This window comes from Daktulosphaira vitifoliae, unplaced genomic scaffold (genome assembly GCF_025091365.1).
Source record: "Daktulosphaira vitifoliae isolate Bord-2020 unplaced genomic scaffold, ASM2509136v1 Scaffold_4, whole genome shotgun sequence".
NCBI classification, from domain to species: Eukaryota; Metazoa; Arthropoda; class Insecta; order Hemiptera; family Phylloxeridae; genus Daktulosphaira; species Daktulosphaira vitifoliae.
The window spans coordinates 20075921-20097080 of NW_026099575.1; the positions used below are offsets into that span (position 1 = coordinate 20075921).

General features: G+C 24.1%; 1 protein-coding gene across 5 annotated transcripts; it reads right to left on the bottom strand.

Annotated features, from left to right (window-relative positions):
- Window positions 1-4551: 4551 nt before the first annotated feature.
- On the bottom strand, window positions 4552-20249 carry LOC126904617 (E3 ubiquitin-protein ligase rnf8-A-like). 5 transcript variants are annotated; one of them, XM_050683787.1, is made up of 14 exons: window positions 20161-20249; window positions 17432-17486; window positions 16309-16455; window positions 15475-15507; window positions 15207-15368; window positions 13286-13324; window positions 13140-13199; window positions 9192-9236; window positions 8935-8994; window positions 8081-8134; window positions 7985-8017; window positions 7363-7416; window positions 4782-4803; window positions 4552-4656 (listed from the first exon to the last, which is right to left on the bottom strand). In XM_050683787.1, the coding sequence occupies exons 1-14, from the start codon at window positions 20164-20166 to the stop codon at window positions 4638-4640; spliced, it is 789 nt and encodes a 262-aa protein (XP_050539744.1). In that variant the 5' UTR covers window positions 20167-20249; the 3' UTR covers window positions 4552-4637. The 5 variants fall into 5 exon arrangements, with proteins under 5 accessions (XP_050539744.1, XP_050539745.1, XP_050539748.1 ...); XM_050683788.1 differs by having other exon boundaries at window positions 20164-20241; XM_050683791.1 differs by lacking the exon at window positions 9192-9236.
- Between the last annotated feature and the right edge of the window lie 911 nt (window positions 20250-21160).

The window sequence follows — 21160 nt, forward strand, 5'->3', positions numbered from 1 at the left end:
AAACGAGTTCATTTTTTAAAAGTGTTATTATTTGTTCATTACTTTTTTCTTTTGAATAGTTTAAATTTTCATGATTAAAAATTCAAATATAATGTTTAATTAAATAGTATTACATTATAAAATTATATAATGTGTTATTGTAGCTTTGATTATAAGGAGTTATAAAAAAATTTTAAGTTTTTAAAAAATAGTATTGAAAAACAGAATATAAAAATGTATTCAAATTCACATAGCATAACTGGTAATCTAATTACATTTTTATACACATTTTTAAAAGTAAAGTTAAAAAGTAAACTTTTCATACCAAAGTTTCTGTTTTGAACCCAACTTGCCCACAGAAGGGCAGGCATAGGGTTACATTTTCAAAAAATTATATCAAATGAATGGAAATACGTAAGGTATTTAGATAAAAAAAATATTTTTTAGTACGTTCATTTTACAAAAAGCTAAGATGAAAACATTTTATTTTATACTCGAATATTTCAATTTTTGAACCCTCCCTATATAAGAGGAAATGGTCCCAATTAATAAAAAAAAAGTTGTTAGTTAAAAGAGATATTTATAAAGAAAAGAAATTGTGTAGATCCATATATTTTTCAAAAATTATAGCAATTTAAAGTTGAAAAATATGAATTCGAAAATTTTTAAACAAAAATAGCATGTTTTTATCTATGGTAGCCATTTGCACCTAAGATAATTATTTAAAATAAAAATATTTTGATTTGTTCATTTTTAAAAATGACTACAGTTTTAAGAAAAAAAAGTATAAAAATTGTCGAAATTTACCGATTTTAATTTTTTGGGGGATTTTCTCCATTTACAGGGTGTAAATTAAATGTTTTCAATTCTCAAAGTTTTTAAGTGATATAATCTTTTAACATATTGTTGATAGAATCCAGTTTGGTGAAAGCTGAGAAAATGTAATGGTGAGAAATAAAAAAAAACACGATAGTAAAATTAATAATTTCCAGCTTCGCTAAGCTAATTATAATAAATTCATAATTCCTCATACTTAAAATTTTTTTATTCAAAATATGAAGCCATTAATTAATAACGAAAATGACCATGAAATCTAAATGATCATTTTTAATAAAACAATTTTTGATATAATTAGAAGTAAAAATGTGTAAAACAAAATATTAATGATTTTGTTTAAATTTTCGAAAAAAAGAAATTTATTTGATAAAAAATTCAATCATTACATTTTTATGTAATAAAAATTACTGAAATATTCAAATATTTAAATAAAACAGTATTTTCCTATACTATACTATACATTAGTTCCTAATGGTCAGACGTCGATATACCCACACCAGGGTGTTAATTTTATCGATATATGAGTTTTTAGTTGATGTGAAAGAACTCCCAACACTCCTATCATCTATAATAGACTCTCGGTCATAATTAATTATGGTACTTAAAATACGCCATGTGTTTTAGTCGTAGATTTCACAAATTAAATACAAAATTTTATAGAAAGTCTTTGACCTATCAAGTCATTTATCCTAGAACCCACAAAATAAAAAAATCATACTTAACTAGAAGTTGTGTAGTTTTACTACTTATCATGATGTTGGTAAACAGTACTACTGTAAGCTGTAAAAAGCTAGTCTGGTTCAGCAGATTCTATTAAATCAAATAAGAGTCAAACAAATAATCATATATCCTGAATATTTATTTACCCGTAAATAAGACTTTCAATTTATAACTTAATAGACGTTGTAAAACATTGACAAAAATAGTGCCCACAAGGCTTAGCAAACAATACGCTGACTTTTTTACTATTGAAAATAAAATTTTAAGCATTAGCACATGTAGTTAAATTAAAATTAAATAAAAATATATAATCGTCGTGCTTTTGTAAATTTTAATCCATATATATTCATTATGGCATTAAGGTTTGAACATTTGGTAATTTAAATATTCAAAAGTAATTAAATTTTAGTAAGCTAAAATCGCCTGTTATATATTTTTACTATGAGAAAATTATAATAATAAATTAATTTTTCAATTAGTAGCGTCATTTGAATAGCTCGTACATTTACTAAAGATTAATTTTTAAAAGGATACAACGGCTTTTTGACCCATACTTTAAACTGAACTAGTCTAACTCTCAGCTTGTCGATGAGTTATAAAATATTATAACATTTTTTTTTAACTCGATTTTTAAAAATTGCCCAGAACGTTTAGCTTATTTTAACCTATACAATGAACTAGGGTAATAGACTTTCCAGTGTAAGAGTCTGATATTGAAATAAATAATTTCATTTTATAATTATGAGTCCCAATGATTGATTAACCATTTTTAGATGTTTTTTATCCACTACAAAATTATTGAACTAAAATTGAATACGTTTAATAGATTATAACAATTTGACATACTTTCATGTTATATTTTGCTCTTTAACAGTAATATTTTAATTTTATTAAATCATTTTATAAAACTTGATTGTTTTTTTTTGGATATTCTATATCTTTATCACTGAAAATTGAGTAATAACAAATTTTAATTTTCACATACAATTTTAGGCATGGACAACAAAGAAAAATATTTGATTTTGGATAAAAGTCTAGCTCTAAAAAATACATTTTATACTTATTTTGAAATAAATGATGTTTAAACATTATTTTTATAAATTTGAATAATTAATCTAGTAATTTTTACTGCAATATTTTTTTTATTGTCTAATTTATTAAATATATCTAATTTATTTGTTTGAGAAAAAAAATTCCAAAGTGGCTAACTGTTTTTTTTCATTCAATATAATGAAATATTATGGTTCTAAATTGTAAAAATAATAAATTCATTAAACTTTGTGATTATTTTATTATTTCGAGTAAAAAATAACTGGTTAAACAGTTATTTATTTATTTGCATATTAAAATTTACTAAATACTAACTATAACCTTACACCACTAATAGGTTAAAATAAGTACGCTTTTATTTTTCATTTTGTTTCAGTTCATTAATTATTAAATAGAGGCCTAATCATACTATAATAATACTGGATTTGTATTTTTCAGTAGTTTATGAAGTAAAAAAAAAAAAAATGTTGGTAATTACTATATAAGTTATATGCAATAGAAAAAAATATTGCCAATTTTTACTCAAGGTTACTCTATTATACTAAAGATATTTAAGACAATTATAGGATAAAAAAACATCCAGACGTTTTTTTTTATGAGTTATTTGACTTATAATTGTGCTATTTCAATAAAAAATTTAACAGATACATATGGTACTGTTTTTTTTTATAATGTTAATCTCTGTCAGATATCAACTATGTTTGTCCCAACTATACTGCACTCCTTCTGTGCTGGTTTTTATTATTATTATTAAAAAAACAATATCTACAATATACAATGAGTTAAATTTTAAGTCTACTAGGTTTCCTTAAATAAAAGTTAAAAATAGTTTTATTTAATGTTTATTATTACAAAACTAATTCATGTGAACATTTAATAGTTTTAGAAATTCATAGCTGTGAATCCGTTGAATTGTCATCGTCGGGGCGCACTAGTAAGTTTATTTTCAATAAATAAATAATTAATATTCTTAAATTATTTTGTATTAATATTATAGAATTATCTTTGGATGATATTGAATTAATACAAGGTATGTTATGTTTTAACTAATAGCCAATCTTATCTTTTTCTTCCTCGCCTTAAACCCAACTACTTGGGGTAGGCCACCCTTATCCTAAACTTCCACTTTTCACAATCTCCCACATCATCTACGCTCACATCAACCGTCCTCATATCGCATTCGTATCCGCCTAAGTTTTGTTCAGGACTCCTCATACTTTTTAACAACATTTTACGCCCGCTGTCGACCTGTCGCAACCTCATTAATCGCCTCTTACGACTGCCAGAGGGGCCGTGGAAGTATTCTTATCCCCCATCCACAGGGACAATAAAATCTTCTTTAAGGTAATTAAAAATTTTTTCTTTCGTTGATTTATTTAGCCTAAATTATCTAATTGTTTCGTTATGAAAATAAAACGGTCTAAAAAAGGTTAAAAAATGTTATTAGCCAATATACACTTAAGATAGCATATTTTAGTACACATTATTTTATTATGAAAGTGAAAAGTATGATATCATAAAAATAATAATAACGTTTATTAAAACACGTTTTCGTGTTTTTTTTTATATAATAATATACTAGACTTCGTCTAGATGAGACCCTAATGCGTCTTCAGCGTGTTAAGCATTTTGGGCCATCTATACAAGTAGATAAATCCGGTAGGAGTTCCTCGCTACGTTCAGCATGATAAGTGTTTTGCACGAAAAGTATTACATAACAATTATTTTAACAAAAATACAGTAACCACTTAATTATTATAGCGTTATAAAGGGCCAATACTAAAATGTAATAGGTATACAATTGACTATTGGTGCCGAGGTAATCGTAATAATATGATATTTCAATTTTAATACTATTTTTGGTATTAACAATATTAATATAAAAAATGTCTTATGTAGTTATAAGTCAAAATGTATTACTATTATATAGAAATTGAAATACAAGAAAATAAATTAAAATATATGTTGATGTATTAGAATATATTTATCACAATAATTTTTTAAATATATATAGCAGAGTTGAATATTTTAATTAAATGTTGACTTTTATATTATCGTCCTGGTGATGTACTGAAATAATTTAAAAAAATTATAATTCTTCTTTAAAACATTAACAAATATAAATATTAAACATTTATAAAATTAAATATAATTTATTTATATTCTTAAACTATAAATTTATTACAATTACTTACTTGTTTTCATAAGGAAAAAAATCTAATAAATTTTAAACACAAAAGTTATTATATGCTTGATCATGTCAGTAGATATGCATTATTTAGAAATAATTGAAAGTTTTAAAGGAAATTGTTTTCAAAACAATTCAACTGGATTAAGCCCTTAAAATTACAGATATTTTATTAATTGACATTATCACATCCTTATTTTTTATAAATCGTAAAATACTAGTATGGAAAATCATTCATAATTTTAAATATTTACTGTAAAAAATATAATGTTCACATTCTTATACCTGAATTATGAAATTATCAGAAAAAATTTTCTTTTTTGTTACTCCACCCTCAATAGAATTGTGATTTTTGAACTTTTAGTTGTTTTAAAAGCAAAAAAAGTTATCATTGATTAATACTATTCTCTATTTCAGAAGTCTATATAACCGATTTGATTAGAAGCTTATCTACTATATTGCCTAGTACCCTTTCTTTAAAAACAAAATTATCGCTAGGGGATAAGAATGAAAGATTTAAAATCACTACATAAACAATACCAATTAACAATGATCCGGTTATTAAGATTTACTGGGATTATTTTACACTTTAAATTTTATAGTACATTCAGTTAGGTATATAACAAAATGAAGAATACAGGGGATAAAAGATAGTAGCCCCTTTTTTTCGATTTTGATTTTATTGATTAATTTGACAGAACATTAGGAGTAATATTGAATGTTGAAATCGAATCAGTGAAAAAAGCTTCCAGTCAGTTGTTATTAAAGGGAAAAGATTAAGTATACTGGCGAAGAAAGATTCAAGTCCATGCGGTTGTGTGGAAAACAGGTTGAAGTATAACTCCGAAAAAATTATTTTTACTTTTCTCTCTGTTGTACTTACTACAATGGAAAAAAGAATACTGTAATTTTATGATGTATTATTGCTTATTGCGCTATTAATAATTATACCACGTAATTTCTGGTAACGTGTTTCCACTAAATTACAATATTACGATAAAATTAATATTATTAGTTATAAATTAGTTAATATATTACGTTGTCGTCATTATTTTTGCTGTTGTTGCTACAATCAACTATTGGTATTGTGTTATTTAGTATTTTTTTAAATGAACAGTGCAATAAGTAGTTTTACTTCTAGTGATGGCTTTAACAGTGAGCAATGGACATTTAAGAAAATACTTAAAATAGTTAGAGAACAGAATGTTTTACAAAAATTGCTCTTTACTACACATAAATTAGAACCCGACTGCATGTGTAAACGATAACAACGTTACTTCGAAAATATTTCTGTTGAAGAGAAAAAACGTATCAAAAAAGAGTTCGACAATCTAGGGAACTACAATGGCCAAACTAATTACCTTTGTGATTTATTATACTATTACCTGTTATGAGGAAGCGCAATCGACTTCATGATAACAATGCTTAGTACAATTTAGCTAGTTATGCTACCGCGTAGATGTTTTTTGTCACGGAAAGATAGAAGATACTCAATTTTCCATAAAAACATTTGTCCTTGTATGGTATTTCAGAAAAACGTGTACAAACTCTCCGGGAATCGTTATTAACTAAGGGAAATATTCCTATTAATAAAAGAGGAATACATGAAAATTGCTCAAAAATGTTTTCATATGAAATTCTTAACAATAAAATCAATTTCTTAAAACCATTGAAAGACAAATTTCACTATTCATTAAAAAACTAAAAAAAAAACATATTTACCTGAGACTAAACTTAAAAAAAATTGCACTCAATGTTTGAAACAAAGATCCTGATTACAAAATTTCATATAAATAATTTCGTAACGTTTTTGAAGCAAAATGTAATATCAGTTTCGGTTACTATTGTAACATGGCTACATGCAGTTTATGCGATTTTTTTGAAGGCTGAGATTGCTTTTCTCGCAAAAAACTAATAAACGCGGCCTCTATGTCAGCATAACTCGCACATAGTGAAATCAAAAAATAATTAGATAAAAAAATTTACATAAAGATACCTATTGTGGAATACCAGTTTGCACTGTGATAATTCTAAAACAGAATAAACGAGGAAGAAAAACACACCTTAAAACCACAAGAGAAAACATTAATACCAATACCTTAAAGCCACTTTATCGGAGGAAACTAAGAATGCAAAATATAAACATTTACTTCATTTTAAACAATTTTTTATGAATGAAGAATTTCACAATTTCTATGAAAGTCTAAAGATAAAATAAGATATATAAGACACTGAAGATGAATATGTCGACAACGTTCTTATAAATGATACTAAATATTGAAAATAAAGGTATTATTTATACAATGTCAATTTTAAAGTAAAATAATTTTGTTTAAAATAATCTATGACTATTAATTGATATATTTTTTATTTTTACTCAAATTATTTAAATTTAATTTGACTTTTTAAATCGTGAATATTGTAATTAGGATATAAATAAGGAAGTAGGAGATCATGTTGCTTTAGGAATAATCCACCAATTTTTTAAAATTAAACACTATCTACAGATTTGCATCGAAGCGTTTTTTTATGATAGTGATTTTAATCTATACTGGACCCAACTATTTATTTATTGAAAATAAACTTACCAGTGCTCTCCGGCGATGAGAAATCAACGGTTTCATTATTATTCATTTCTAAAGCTATTAAATGTTCACACGAATTAGTTTTAAAATAATAAACATTTTTTAATAAGCATATTATTTTTTATTTTTACTCAAATTATTTAAATTTTTCCAATAAGAAATTAATAAATTCAAAGTTGTGTATCTATTGGATATGCTTGTTTGATTTATTTATCATAATTATCAAGATTTATCGGAGAAAAAAAGTCTATACTTTTTATTTCAATTTTTTTTTCACGAACAAGCATATAAAAGGGAGTATAGGTGTAACATCAATCGTGGATAAAATGAGAGAAAATAGACTTAGATGGTTTGGTCATGTTACGAGGAGAGAAGAATCGGAAGCCGTAAGAACAGTTATAGAAATTAATGTTGAAGGAAGAAGAGGTAGAGGAAGACCAAAAAAAAGATGAAGGGATGCTATTGAATGCGATATGAGGATAGCTGATGTGAGCGTAGATGATGTGAGAGATCGTGTCAAGTGGAATTTTAGGATAAGCGTGGCCGACCCCAAGTAGTTGGGATTAAGGCGAGGAAGAAATAGAAAAAGAAGATAAGATTGACTATTAGTTAAAACATAACATACCTTGTATAATTTCATTATCACTCGAAGAAAATTCTATAATTTTAATACAAAAAAATTTTAGAGTATTAATTATTTATTTATTGAAAATAAACTTACCATTGCTCCCCGACGATGAAAATTCAACGGATTCACTGCCATGAATTTCTAAAACTATTAAATGTTCACACGAATTAGTTTTGTAATAATAAACATTAAATAAAACTATTTTTAACTTTTAGATTCTAAATTTATAAGATGTAAATTTAAATATATTCTAGATTATAATTAAAAATAATATATTTAGTTAAAATATATTATTTTTAATGAACTATTATAAATCATAATAGTTTATAATATAATATTTATATGAATTTTTTAATTTTGTTGTGATATTGCAACTTATCATAGCCAGAACAAATTTTTTATTAATAGGCTTGAAAGCTTAGTAATATGTTTTAACTGGGATTAATGTTAGGGGAGGTAGGAGGTTTTATTCCCATCTAAAACGAAAAATATATTTATGCTACTGTCTATGTCAACAATAAATTTGCACAAACTTAAGTATTATTAAAATGGTTTAAATATTATTTATAAATGCATATAAATCCGGACTAATAATAATTATGTGAATTATTAAAATAATAATAAAATAAATTTGTACACACTTTGATGTCTTCTCAAATTATCAGTAAATACCTTTCCGAAAGGATTTATTACATGAACTCATGAAGTAATTATAAATAAGATAAATAAAATTATTTTAAAAACAAAATTGTGTATTTTAATTATACTCTATTTTAATCTTCGAAATAAATATGGTTTATATAATATGATACATATATATAATAAATTTGTCTTTGAACGAGTGACCTACTAATTAAAATTAAAAATAATCGACCTATTTTTAAAATAACAAGAAAACTTTTTGATGACGAATAATAAAATTATTTTATTTATGAACTTCTACATACCAGCATCTTGGAATAATTCTGTTATCTGTTCAATAGAATAACTATCATTACTCTCCGAACCTAAACATTTTTCAAATTTATTAATCTTAATAATAAATATTACTGATTAAATTTTAAAAACTAAAATTTAATAATTATCCAAATAATATTTAACTAACATTCTAAATAAGTCACAAAGAATTTCATTAATTTCTAATTTATATTTAGAATATCAATCAAATATTGAATTAGTTCAATATGTATTACATTTTACATACTGGATCTTAATCTTAATTGTTCTAAATACACTCTTGTCATACTGCCTTTAATATGTATACAAATAATAGTTAAATTAAATTTTAAATTCAGTAATTTATAAAAATTCATAAATCCAGAAGATTATGATTACCTAGGATTTTTTTTAACTAAAAATTTTAAGTAAAATAAATAATTCATATAATATAAGGTTTTTAGTAGAACCATCTTACAAACATTCTATAGTTAAATTATAGGCAATATTTTACCTGCATAAAGTAAATAAAAAAAAAACAATTTTTGTTGAAATTAAAAAATTAATAAATTGTCATTTTTTATAGTAAAAAGTCTTTAATTCGCATACTTTTGTTTGAAATTATTTAGTTTATAGGTTTCAAGTTACATATGTTTATAAATTTAAAATAACGTGCCTAAAAATTGATTTTGGTGAGAGAGAGAAGAAGAAATACTGTAAATAAAAATTTTACCAAACATAGAAGTCATTTTTTATAACTTATTATGCAATCTTTATTTTAATTGTTCTTTGGGAATTTTATACTTAGTCATTCAAGCCATTTTTAATCTAGTTTATTATTATAAAGTATTTGATACTCGTCAAATTTTTTATCAATTTAACTAATTACTATTAAAATTACTAAATATACTATTATTGGTTTTACTAAGATGTGTTTTTTTTTTGTGTCTGTTACCACTTTTTCTCAGCTCTCACCGAACGGATTTCTTTCAACGATACGTCAAAAGATCACAAATCGTATCTAGTCGAAGACATTACCCTCAAAAATTGAAAAAATTTCTCTCGTTCCCCGTAAATGAGGGAAACCTCCAAAAAAATTACAAATTTAAAATTCGCTAATTTTCGAAATTTTTTCAATTTTTATTACTAAAAATTGCCGTAACTTTTTCAAAAATAATCATATTAATATAATTATTTTTTATATATGCTTGATGTTTTTACTTATCATTTGGTATATTTTTTTTGTAAATCTGATACTTAACCTGCCCACAGGGGGGGATTTAAAATGACAACTTTTTCACAAAAAATTAACTTTTTCAACTTAACTTTTGAAAATGTTCCGGAAGGTCTGACACTTTTATATATATCTTAAATTAAATCTAATGTAATGTACTTTATTATGCAAAAAAAAAATTTCTGACTTTATTTTGTTTTCACGGTGAAAATGGCTACCGAATGCTATTTTTGTGTGAAAATTTTCGATTTTGTATTTTACATTTTTAACTTTATTATGCTATAATTTATTGAAAAGTGTATGGATCAACACAATTTTTTTTATGAGAAATAATATTTTTTAATATTCTTTTTTTCATTCAACATACTTTATCTTAATCAGGATATTAATAAGGAACTAGCAGATCATGTAGTTTTTGGAATAATACACCAATTTTTTAAAATTAAACACTATCTAAAAATTTGCATCGAAGCGTTTTTTATAATAGTGATTTCAATGACTGTCAGAAATCTTTATACTTGACCCAATTATGCCATTCCACCATTGTGCAGCGACCCCCCTGTGCTGGGTTTTTTTTATCTGAACATCGTTTACAAAAACTTTTTTTTAATGAATTATAACTTTGTTTTATAAATTATTGACAGTTTTTATTGTTAAAAATGTTGATTCTAAAAAAAAAGCATGTTTATTTTTTATGGTTTACGCTCATTTACAGTAAAAATGTCATATAAAGAATTCTAATTTAGAATAGGAATTTTGTTTACTAAAACAATAAATATATAGACTTAATAAATAAAAAAGAATGTCTTTTTACGCAATAGTGTGTTAGTAACAGTTTTTAGTTTTTGAAAAAATGAGATATTAGTGTCAAAATATTGCTAAATTTCTAATGAATCGATCTGTTCAATGATTTTTGGTATAAAATTAACCTTAGAGTATTTTTCGACCTTAAATATATTTGAACAAAGTGACATTTTGTTCATGTTAAAATTTCTAAATTCGTTTTCAGTTAATCTTTTTTTCGAAATAATATGTAGTTAAAGAACTTATTCACCTTTTTTAAAAAAATGCATGTATATCGTATACATTTTAATTTATAATGTTTTTATTTAAAACTAAAAAATATTTATGTATTTAACTCAAAAACCACAACAGAATTACTAAAAAAAAAATCGCGTATATGTATTACGGGAACAATGTTATCATTATCAACGCTAAATATATACTGACCCCCAACCTGAAAGAACATATTTAAATAACTCTAGTGACCTTATCACCTAATGATGTTATCACCAAGTTATATTATCTCATGTCGCCAGTTTAATAATGAATATTTCAGTTGGCCAAGATCCCAATTAATTAAAATTTTCTTATTTTATAAAAATTTATATTACCTCTCTTATACTATCAAGGGGAGGGGATGATAATGTGTTCGCCGATTTTCATAAAATTTATATACATTTAATCTATATTAAATATAAAATGAGAGGTATTTTGAATTTTTTGCCAATGCCACCCTAAGTCGAGAAAATTGACTTTGAACATTTTTAATTAGCTTAAATAGGGACTTTTTTCTTTCATAGACAATAAAGTATACGGTCGAATCGAGAATACGTGATTTTTTGACGCATACGGTATACGGGATCGATTCCCGACAGGTAGTGAAGTATTTTTTTTCCTAATTTTTTCCATGGGTGAATAAAAAGTAATTACAATCACCCATTTTATATTATACGGGCATCTTAAGTAGACTAGATTGAATTTTTAAGATTTTATGTTTTACTGTAATGTCATCTAAAACTAATAATTTAAGAGATTTATTAGGTAATCCTTAAAATAGTGTAAAAGGAGGCAAACCGGACATTTATAAAATACAATGTGAAAGTTGTAAAATAGCTGAACAGCCAAATGCCGCGTTCCCACTATCCGGGTTTTTTTTCCAATTAACTATTTTAGTATTATTAAAGTTATCATATACGTGTGGTAGGGTTGCGTTGCCTACGATTAGGGTTTTCTGACTACGAATGTCAGTGTATGTGTGTTACTCTTATGTCTAATTATGGAACAATGTGGTTGTCTATTTACTATAATTGTTCTAATTTGTTTCTAATTATTTGTTCGTTTATTTAACACTTTTATTTATAATTAAGTTATTTAATTTATGTAATTCGGCAAAAAACCAATATTTATTTAATGTCTAATAAGCATTAGTTGCTGAACTGTATAATTGAACAGAGTTGTCCAAAATAGAATTTATAAGTGTGAAATTTGAAGGAGAAGCTTATAACTGATACTGAAGCCGTACATATTCTAACTGGCAAAACTTCGAACAACAATTCTGAGCAACCTTCACTATGTTCAACATTGAACTTATGAAAATATTAATCATCAATAAAAAAAATGCAATCAATTATTGACTATTCTCAGGATAAATCACGTATTTGCCGTGAACTTAAACTTAGCTTCTCAGAATCTAAACAACAAATCATTGAAATATTTTCATGTGATTTATTTTTATACCTACTAGATATATTGTACATACTAATGTAAATGTCTTGTTAGTAAACATTGTTAAATTTTTTACAATTAATGAATCTCGAACTGCTAGATTCAGAAATAATATGCGTCTAGTCAATATAAATATAAAGAATCAACATAATCCAAACATAATCCAAACATAACAAGACTTGATGTTATAATTTTGGGTCTTTTGAATATATAGCAACACCGTATACTAAAACGAAATGTCAGCTGGGGTCATGTTTCAAATGTGGATCTATTGACACATAAACTATTCAATTTTTTTACTAGTTTATGACTCGTTCAAAACATGCTACACTTATTAACTATAATTTCAACATTTTGTTTTTATACATTTTTTAATCAGATTTAGTGTCTGGTTATAAAATGTTTCAAAATTTTAAAACATTTTTTTTTATTTTTACTTAAATTAAAAAAAGCAGCAAATGAAATTTAACTTACTTAAAACTTCATCATTAGTTACAGATGATCGATCAAATGTATCATCAAAATTATTTTCATCTGGTAAATATTAATTAAAGCGAATAATTTTATTATTAACTATAATTTATTTATCAAGTATTTAAAATTTATATGAATAAATATACCATTATTAAATATTAAAAGTTGTTGTGTTTGTTCAGCATCTAAAATATGAAGTAATTGTTTAATTATGGCTGACGCAATATATTTAAAAATATAATATTATTTTTTCTTTTTGGAATTTAATAGTATACTAAGAAGTTTTATAATTTTTAATACAATTTTGTTCCGATCATTTTCAGTTTTTTAAATAGAAACATATGCAGAGTGATTTTTTAGCCATAACCCACTCAATTACTTACAGAATAATAATAATTTAAACATTTTATTTTTGGTTGCCTTTAGCTACATATTATTCTTGAATTAAGTATTACATACCTAGTGTAATATTTTTTAAGTTCATCCCATACGCCTTGTAAGAGTGTCAATTTTGTTTTTATAATGGAAACACATATTTTGAATATAATAAAATGTTTGAGTTTTTTATTTAATAGTAAATGACATTTGAATTTTTAATATACCTTCATTCGTTTATTAGATATAAAATTTTTAAGTTTCAAATTTTATAATAATTAAGAATATAAATATAAGAATTAATATACATTTTTAATACGTGAGGGATTTCAAATGAATTTATATATTACATACTTAATATTTATACAAATATAAATAGAGATTTCTGGTAACTAATAGATTTTTTACAACGTTTGTATCCGCAGATACCCTGCACTTATTATCAATGGTAATAAGGAACATTATTGTGAGTTAATAAATACACCAACTGGCAATACAGAAAGCATAAAAGCATATTGATAGTCATAATTCACAATAAACACTCCGTGACTATGATAGAGACGTTATAAAAAAATTTATATTAAAAATTCTAATACCATTATTTTACTATTAAATTAAAAAAACCCAGCACAGGGGGGCCGCGCACAGTAGTGACGTGGTATAGATGGATCAAGTATAATGATATCTGACAGTGATTAAAATCACTATCAAAAAAAACGCTTCGATGCAAATCTTTAGATAGTGTTTAATTTTAAAAAATTGGTGGATTATTCCAAAAGCTACATGATCTGCTAGTTCATTATTAATATCCTAATTAAGATAAAGTATGTCGAATGAAAAAGGGATTATTAAAAAATATTATTTCTCATAAAAAAATAATGTTGATCCATACACTTTTCAATATGTCATAGCATTATAAAGTTAAAAATGTAAAACATAAAATCGAGAATTTTCACACAATAATAGCATTCGGTAGACATTTTCACTGGCAGGTTAAGTGTCAGATTTACAAAAAAAATATACCAAATGATAAGTAAAGACATCAAGCATCTATAAAAAAATAATTATATTGATATGTTTATTTTTGAAAAAGTTACGGCACATTTAAGTAAAAAAAATTGAAAAAATTTCGAAAATTAGCGATTTTTAAATTCGTAATTTTTTTGGAGGTTTCCCCCATTTATGGGGAACGAGGGAATTTTTTTCAATTTTTGAGGGTAATGTCTTCGACTAGATACAATTTGTGATCTTTTGACGTATCATTGAAAGAAATCGGTTCGGTGAGAGCTGAGAAAAAGTGGTAACAGACACAAAAAAAAAAAAAAACACATCTTAGTAAAACCAATACCTTCTCAGCTTCGCATCGAAACTAAAATGGAACATTTTGGTAAATTCAAAATATATGTTCCCATTATACAAATAAAGTTGATACCCTTACAAAGCATAAGGGATGAACTTAAAAATTATTATATAGCTAATAATTCAAGAATAATAAAACTAAAAACTCAAGCTAACCAAAAAAAAAATATGTTTAAATTATTTTTATTCTGTAAGTAATTGAGTGGGATATGATAAAAAAATTTAGAAAATAATCTATTTAAGAAAATGACTGGTAGATAATAAATCTTAGTCTAGTAATTTGAAAATGATTTAAACAGTTAAATAGAGCTAAATATTTGATATATACCCAACCTAGTCCCTTATATGATTCCATATCACTTCTACATACTGGACATTGAAAATGTCTATTATGCAATTCAACAATACAATGTCCACAAAAAAAATGTCCACATGGTACAATCATTACATCAGCTTCTTTTGTCATACAAATCCCACAATCTTCTTCAACATCATCTATAGTTGAAAAATTCATAAAAATTATTTTTAACATGAATTCAGAAATTGAACGAATTGATTTAATTCAAGATTCCATTAAAATTTTACAACTTTCAGCACTTACTTTTCTTTAAAATTGATTCTGGCGTCCTTTGCACTAAAAAAATTTATAAATCAATGAATAATATATTTCTGTACATCATAGGTAAACTATCCAAACAGCGGATAGTTTAGCTTTAATGTACAGATTTGACAGAGTAATTAACCTATTATAAAATAACAATAGTTTGTTTTAAGTTTTCGTAAATTACGTATAGTTTTGTATTAATCATTAAAATATACTTGGTCTCTATCTTTTATACCTTTTAAAAATGATATTGTAATATGTTACATTAATAACATTTTTTGAAATAATCAATTATAATTTTTGATATTTTTTATTTAAAAATAAAATTTTTCAAATTATTATTATTAATATTTTTATCCATAAACTAAGAATGTGCATACACATGATTTTTGTCGCATTAAAATTCTTATGTACATTACCCATGATTTTTTTCCAGTTACACACAATCTTCGAAATGTAAACATTTTGTTTAAAATCTGTCTTTAAGATTTTTCAAAAATAATTTGAAAACTTAAAATATTTTAATAAAATAAATTTTTTGACAATAAAACAAATGTTTTATTTTTTATATGTTTACAATTCAATAAACATAATCTCATCTATACATTAAAATAAATATTTAAAGTTTGAAGAATTATCGTTTTTAATTAAGTACTATCGAATATTAATAAACAATTATTCTCAGATATTTTACATCTGAGAGTTCAAAAAAATTATTTACACTTTGTATAAATATATATTTACTTTTAATTTATTTATCCATGAATTATACCGACTTAATAACAAAATAATTACATTTTTAGATTTCAAAATTATGTATTTAGTATCTACCTATAGTTTTAATTCCTTTTTCGCATTTACACGATGAATTTCCATTTTTTAATCTATTGGCACAAGAAGAACAAAGGTCGTGTCTGCAAGGAATTACATACACATCACTTATTGCTATTTCACAAACATAACAGTTTTCAGAATCTCCTGAAATTTTATAATAAATATGTAAAACTTACTTACGTGGTATCATTAATAAAAAATAATAGAGTTTAATTATCTTAATCTATTTGGTACATTAAACATAATAAGCACATACAGTACCGTTATGAAATGCATTATGAATTCTATTCAAAAACCTTACTTCCAGAATTTTTATTTTTCTTAAAAAAAAAATTATTCCCAAAATTTCACGTTTTTAACTCAATTTTAACTAAACTACTTGAAATTTTTTATTTCAAAAAAAATAAAAGAGTTTTATTTTTTTGTTCAATGCCATAAAGGCTGGGAAAATTTTAATGACCAATAGGCCTAAATAAACTAATTTTAAACCTACCATAATCAAAAATTGAAAAAAATCAGAAATTAGAAAAATTACTTTATTGTAAAAAAAGCATTTTTCAAATATTATTTCTAAATTTCATAACTGCTATAATTATTTATTATTAACACTTACCTAAATGAGATTTAAATGAAGAATATGAAAGACAGTTAGCTTTTTTTTTTTTTGGTATACTTTTGAAGAAAAATCAAAAATCTAAGTTCAGAAAAGAGTTTAAAAGGAAGTACTCGTATTTTGAAAATTTTCTGGAAAGTCTATAAACTTCTTACCTATATCAAATTAAAACTTTTAAATCCTACTACAATATTAAAAAGAAATTCTATCACATGACAATTCTATTATGAGAAATCGACCGTCAAAATAAAAAAAATTTTATTTTCATTTAAGCAAATAATAAAACAAGCACTCAATATTTAAGTGAAAATTTAAATTAAAAACTGTAAAATAATAAATACATAAACGATGAAATTTAATAAATTTGCATAAAATCGTTTTTTTTTTTATTATTGTGATTTAAAAATGTAGTGATAATAAAATTTGTATTGTCTATTAATTCACGAACTTTACTCGTTTATCAATTATAACGCGAAAATATTAAAACTAATTAGTAAAAAAAATTACCTTTAATAAGAACTACTAATATTGCTATAATAGTGATTAATGAAACAAAGGAATTCTGAAAAAATAAAATTAGATAATTGAAAACAAAAATCATTCTTATTTTATTAAATAACTTTTTGAATTTAAAGAATTTTGCAACATTTTTTAAACAATCGCTTCGATTTTGTAACTTTTGTATCTCTGCTTTATTTCATCTTAGGATAAGTTTTTAAAATTTGAAATATATATTAAGCTCTAGTAACTTAAAACACTATAAAAAAAATTAGCTAACTGTGAAAAAGGGCCAAGTTACATCTTTTTCCATCCCAAATGGAGTCTGCCTATCAAAGTAGCGATATCTACTTTGATATCCATTTATAATCAAACTTACTCATTCTCTAATTCATAAATTTCAATCCTTCCTTCATGAGCAACGCTTCCCTTTTATTCATATTGTTTAACATTTAGCCAGTTTTTGGCCAAACATTGGCTCATCATTTATTTCGAAATTATAAGAAAGATGAGAAGGAATGAATTCAGAAAAAAAGAAAAAAGGATCAGATCATTTTATGGGATTCATTGAGAATTGCCGCAAAATCTGTTTCATGCTTTTATGTGAGCAATGTAGCTCAAAAATGTAGGATTAAAGTTTATCAACTAAAGAAAGAGCAAACTTAACCACAATGTAAATATCACTACTACTTTGATAAATGAACTTTTTTTGGCACGGAAGATGTTGAAACTTGTACCTTTTTCATAATTAAGTATTTGTTGAGGATCAAATAAACCCATGGATTAATTCAGTTTTGTATATTACATAATAGTTATATAAAATAATATGTAAGTAATTATCATAATAATATTACATTGTATTATTATTATAATAGTAATATATTGTTCAGAAATATAATACATATTTTATAAAAAACATATTAGGCCTTTTATAATTTGATTATATAACAGTGTATCGGTTATATAAAAAACAACAATAAGTCAAAAAATATAATTTATAACAAATTGTTATAAAATATAATGCAAATAGTATAAAATATTAAATGCTATTTCAAGTATAAATTATCAACATTTTATTGATATAAATAAATCTTTTGAACTTCATCAGGTCATAATTTGAAAAACAACTTAGCATACTATTTTAAATTTTTTTATGGAATTAATTTGCTACATTTTTATTGAAACTGACGTACCCAGTATAAATAATATATTTGTTTACAAGAATCTAGTTTTTAGCCAATTATAATGTTTAAAATTATTTTTTTGAATAATCGTTGAAAAAACGCTAAGCTTTAGGGACTAAACCCCCAAAAGTGAAATTAGCCTCTCCAAAGTTATTTAAGTTTATCTTAATATGAGATATCAGCTTCGCAGCTGAATTTCAATATAATAATATTAAACCATTATAGGAACTCAAGTAACTGATGTAGCCAGTGAAGCCACATAGGCTCTGTCTCCTATTGACCATAAGATTAGTTTTCAAAATGAACTGATGGACAAAACAAAGGTCCCGAAAAAAAAAATCCCATACATTCACTGACTCAATTTAATTACATATTTAAACGCCATTAAATTACTTTAAAGGTAACAGTTTCATTTTTGCTGATTTCCCAGGAAAACTGTATATTATGTGTAGTAAATTTATTTTTAAACACTATATTTGATTTTTGAGTGCTCGGATTTCACTTAATTTTACAGTAAATTACATATTTACGACTTTGTAATACAAAATGATTATATATATATATATATATTAATACCCTTTCTTTAGTTAGCCATTTATTTAATGAAAGATTAAGGTAAGCAAATGGTAGTTTTACAAAAATTAAAAAATTGCACATTAACTTTCTTCATACACATGTAACAGGAAAGTAGAAGTTATAAGGACAACAATTAACTAAATCATTCATCAAATAATAACTCACAAAATTAAAAATAATGTCTAAAATAACATATTATTATAACTAAATCATTAAAAAAGGTTAAAAAACGATATTTCTTTTAAATATTTTACAAAACTTGATAATAATAAAAAATAGTATATACAATTTGGAGATTATCCGTTAAATTTAACAGTATTTATAGAACTTTAAATTTGAGTGTATTTATGCATTTTTCAGAAGAAAAAAAATTAACTTACTGTAATTATTATTGGGTAAATTTTATAATTAGCAAATTGCTACCAATAGATTGATAATTTTGCGAGAAATTCAAAAATACTAATTTTTTGTTTATTATATTGAAAAAAAATTCAGAAACGATATTATGAGAAAAAATATTTGTTAAAATCAAAAATTAAAATAATAATTTTTAATTTATATATATAATTACAGAAAGATAGTCTTCTCTTTCCTGAAAAATGACTATAAAAATCATTAAAAGGTCTATAAATACTATTATATTTGACAGATCAGTCCCATTTTTTTAATATTATCAAATTATACATAAATTATAAATTATACATTATATATATATATATATATTTATAATTTATAAAATTAAAATTCAATTCTTCAAAAATTACAATATGTCGTTTATGAGTATTTTGCTTATGTATGAACGATTTCAATACAATTTTTTTTCAAATAAATGTTTAAAATCGCAATAACGACATATTAATCATGTAACATAATACTTATTTGTCTATATACGTAAATATAGAATTTTATGCTTAACATTAACCTTTTTTCAATAATATATTTTATATTAAACTATTATACATATTATTTATAACATACCACCATGACGACTCTCCTTAAAATTGTTCGATACAATAGATGTGTTTAAGTGAAATAGCTACTTGAAATTAATCAAATTATGGCTTGAGTGTCAATTTAAAAACTTTAATATTTTGTTTAATATATTTTACTTCTTAGCACACATTGTGGTTTATAAATATAGAAACGTGCATTTGTACAAATAAACTTACATTATTTTTTCTTAAGAGAAATAATTTACTGTTCCAACTAGATGAATGGGGTTTGTAAAGTATTTATATCTAGCTTTGAGCTATAGACTAGAAGGTAACAATAATAGTAATAGAAAGATGAAACTTTTGTTAATTGATTAGATTTTCCAACTAATGATTTTAATCTGATAATCAATTTTAGCTTCGAAGCGAATCTGAGAAGGTAATAATTTTACTATGATGTGGTTTTTTTTGTGTCTGTTATTACTTTTTCTTAGCTCTCACCCAACCGATTTCTTTCAACGATACGTTAAAAGATCACAAATCGTATCTAGTCGAAGACATTACCCTCAAAAATTGAAAAAATTTCTCTCGTTCCCCGTAAATGGGGGAAACCTCCAAAAAAATTACAAATTTACAATTTGCTAATTTTCGAAATTTTTTCAATTTTTATTACTAAAAATTGCCGTAACTTTTTCAAAAATAATCATATCAATATAATTATTTTTTTATAGATGCTTGATATCTTTACTTAGACATGCTAGTTGAAGAAATTACCCTCAAAAATTAAAAATTTTTCTCTCATTTCCCGTAACTAATAAAAGTCCCCCCGAAAAAAACGATTTTTAAAATCAGTAATATTCGACATTTTATTTCTGAAAATTTCTATAGCTTATTGAAAAATGAACGAAAATCTGACAATTAACTTACTCACAAGGAGCGATTCAAAATAACAACTATTTTACTAAAGTCAACTTTTGAAGAAAATGTTCCGGAAATACTACGTCCTTAAACATATGTAAATTAAAGCTTACATTATGAAAAATATA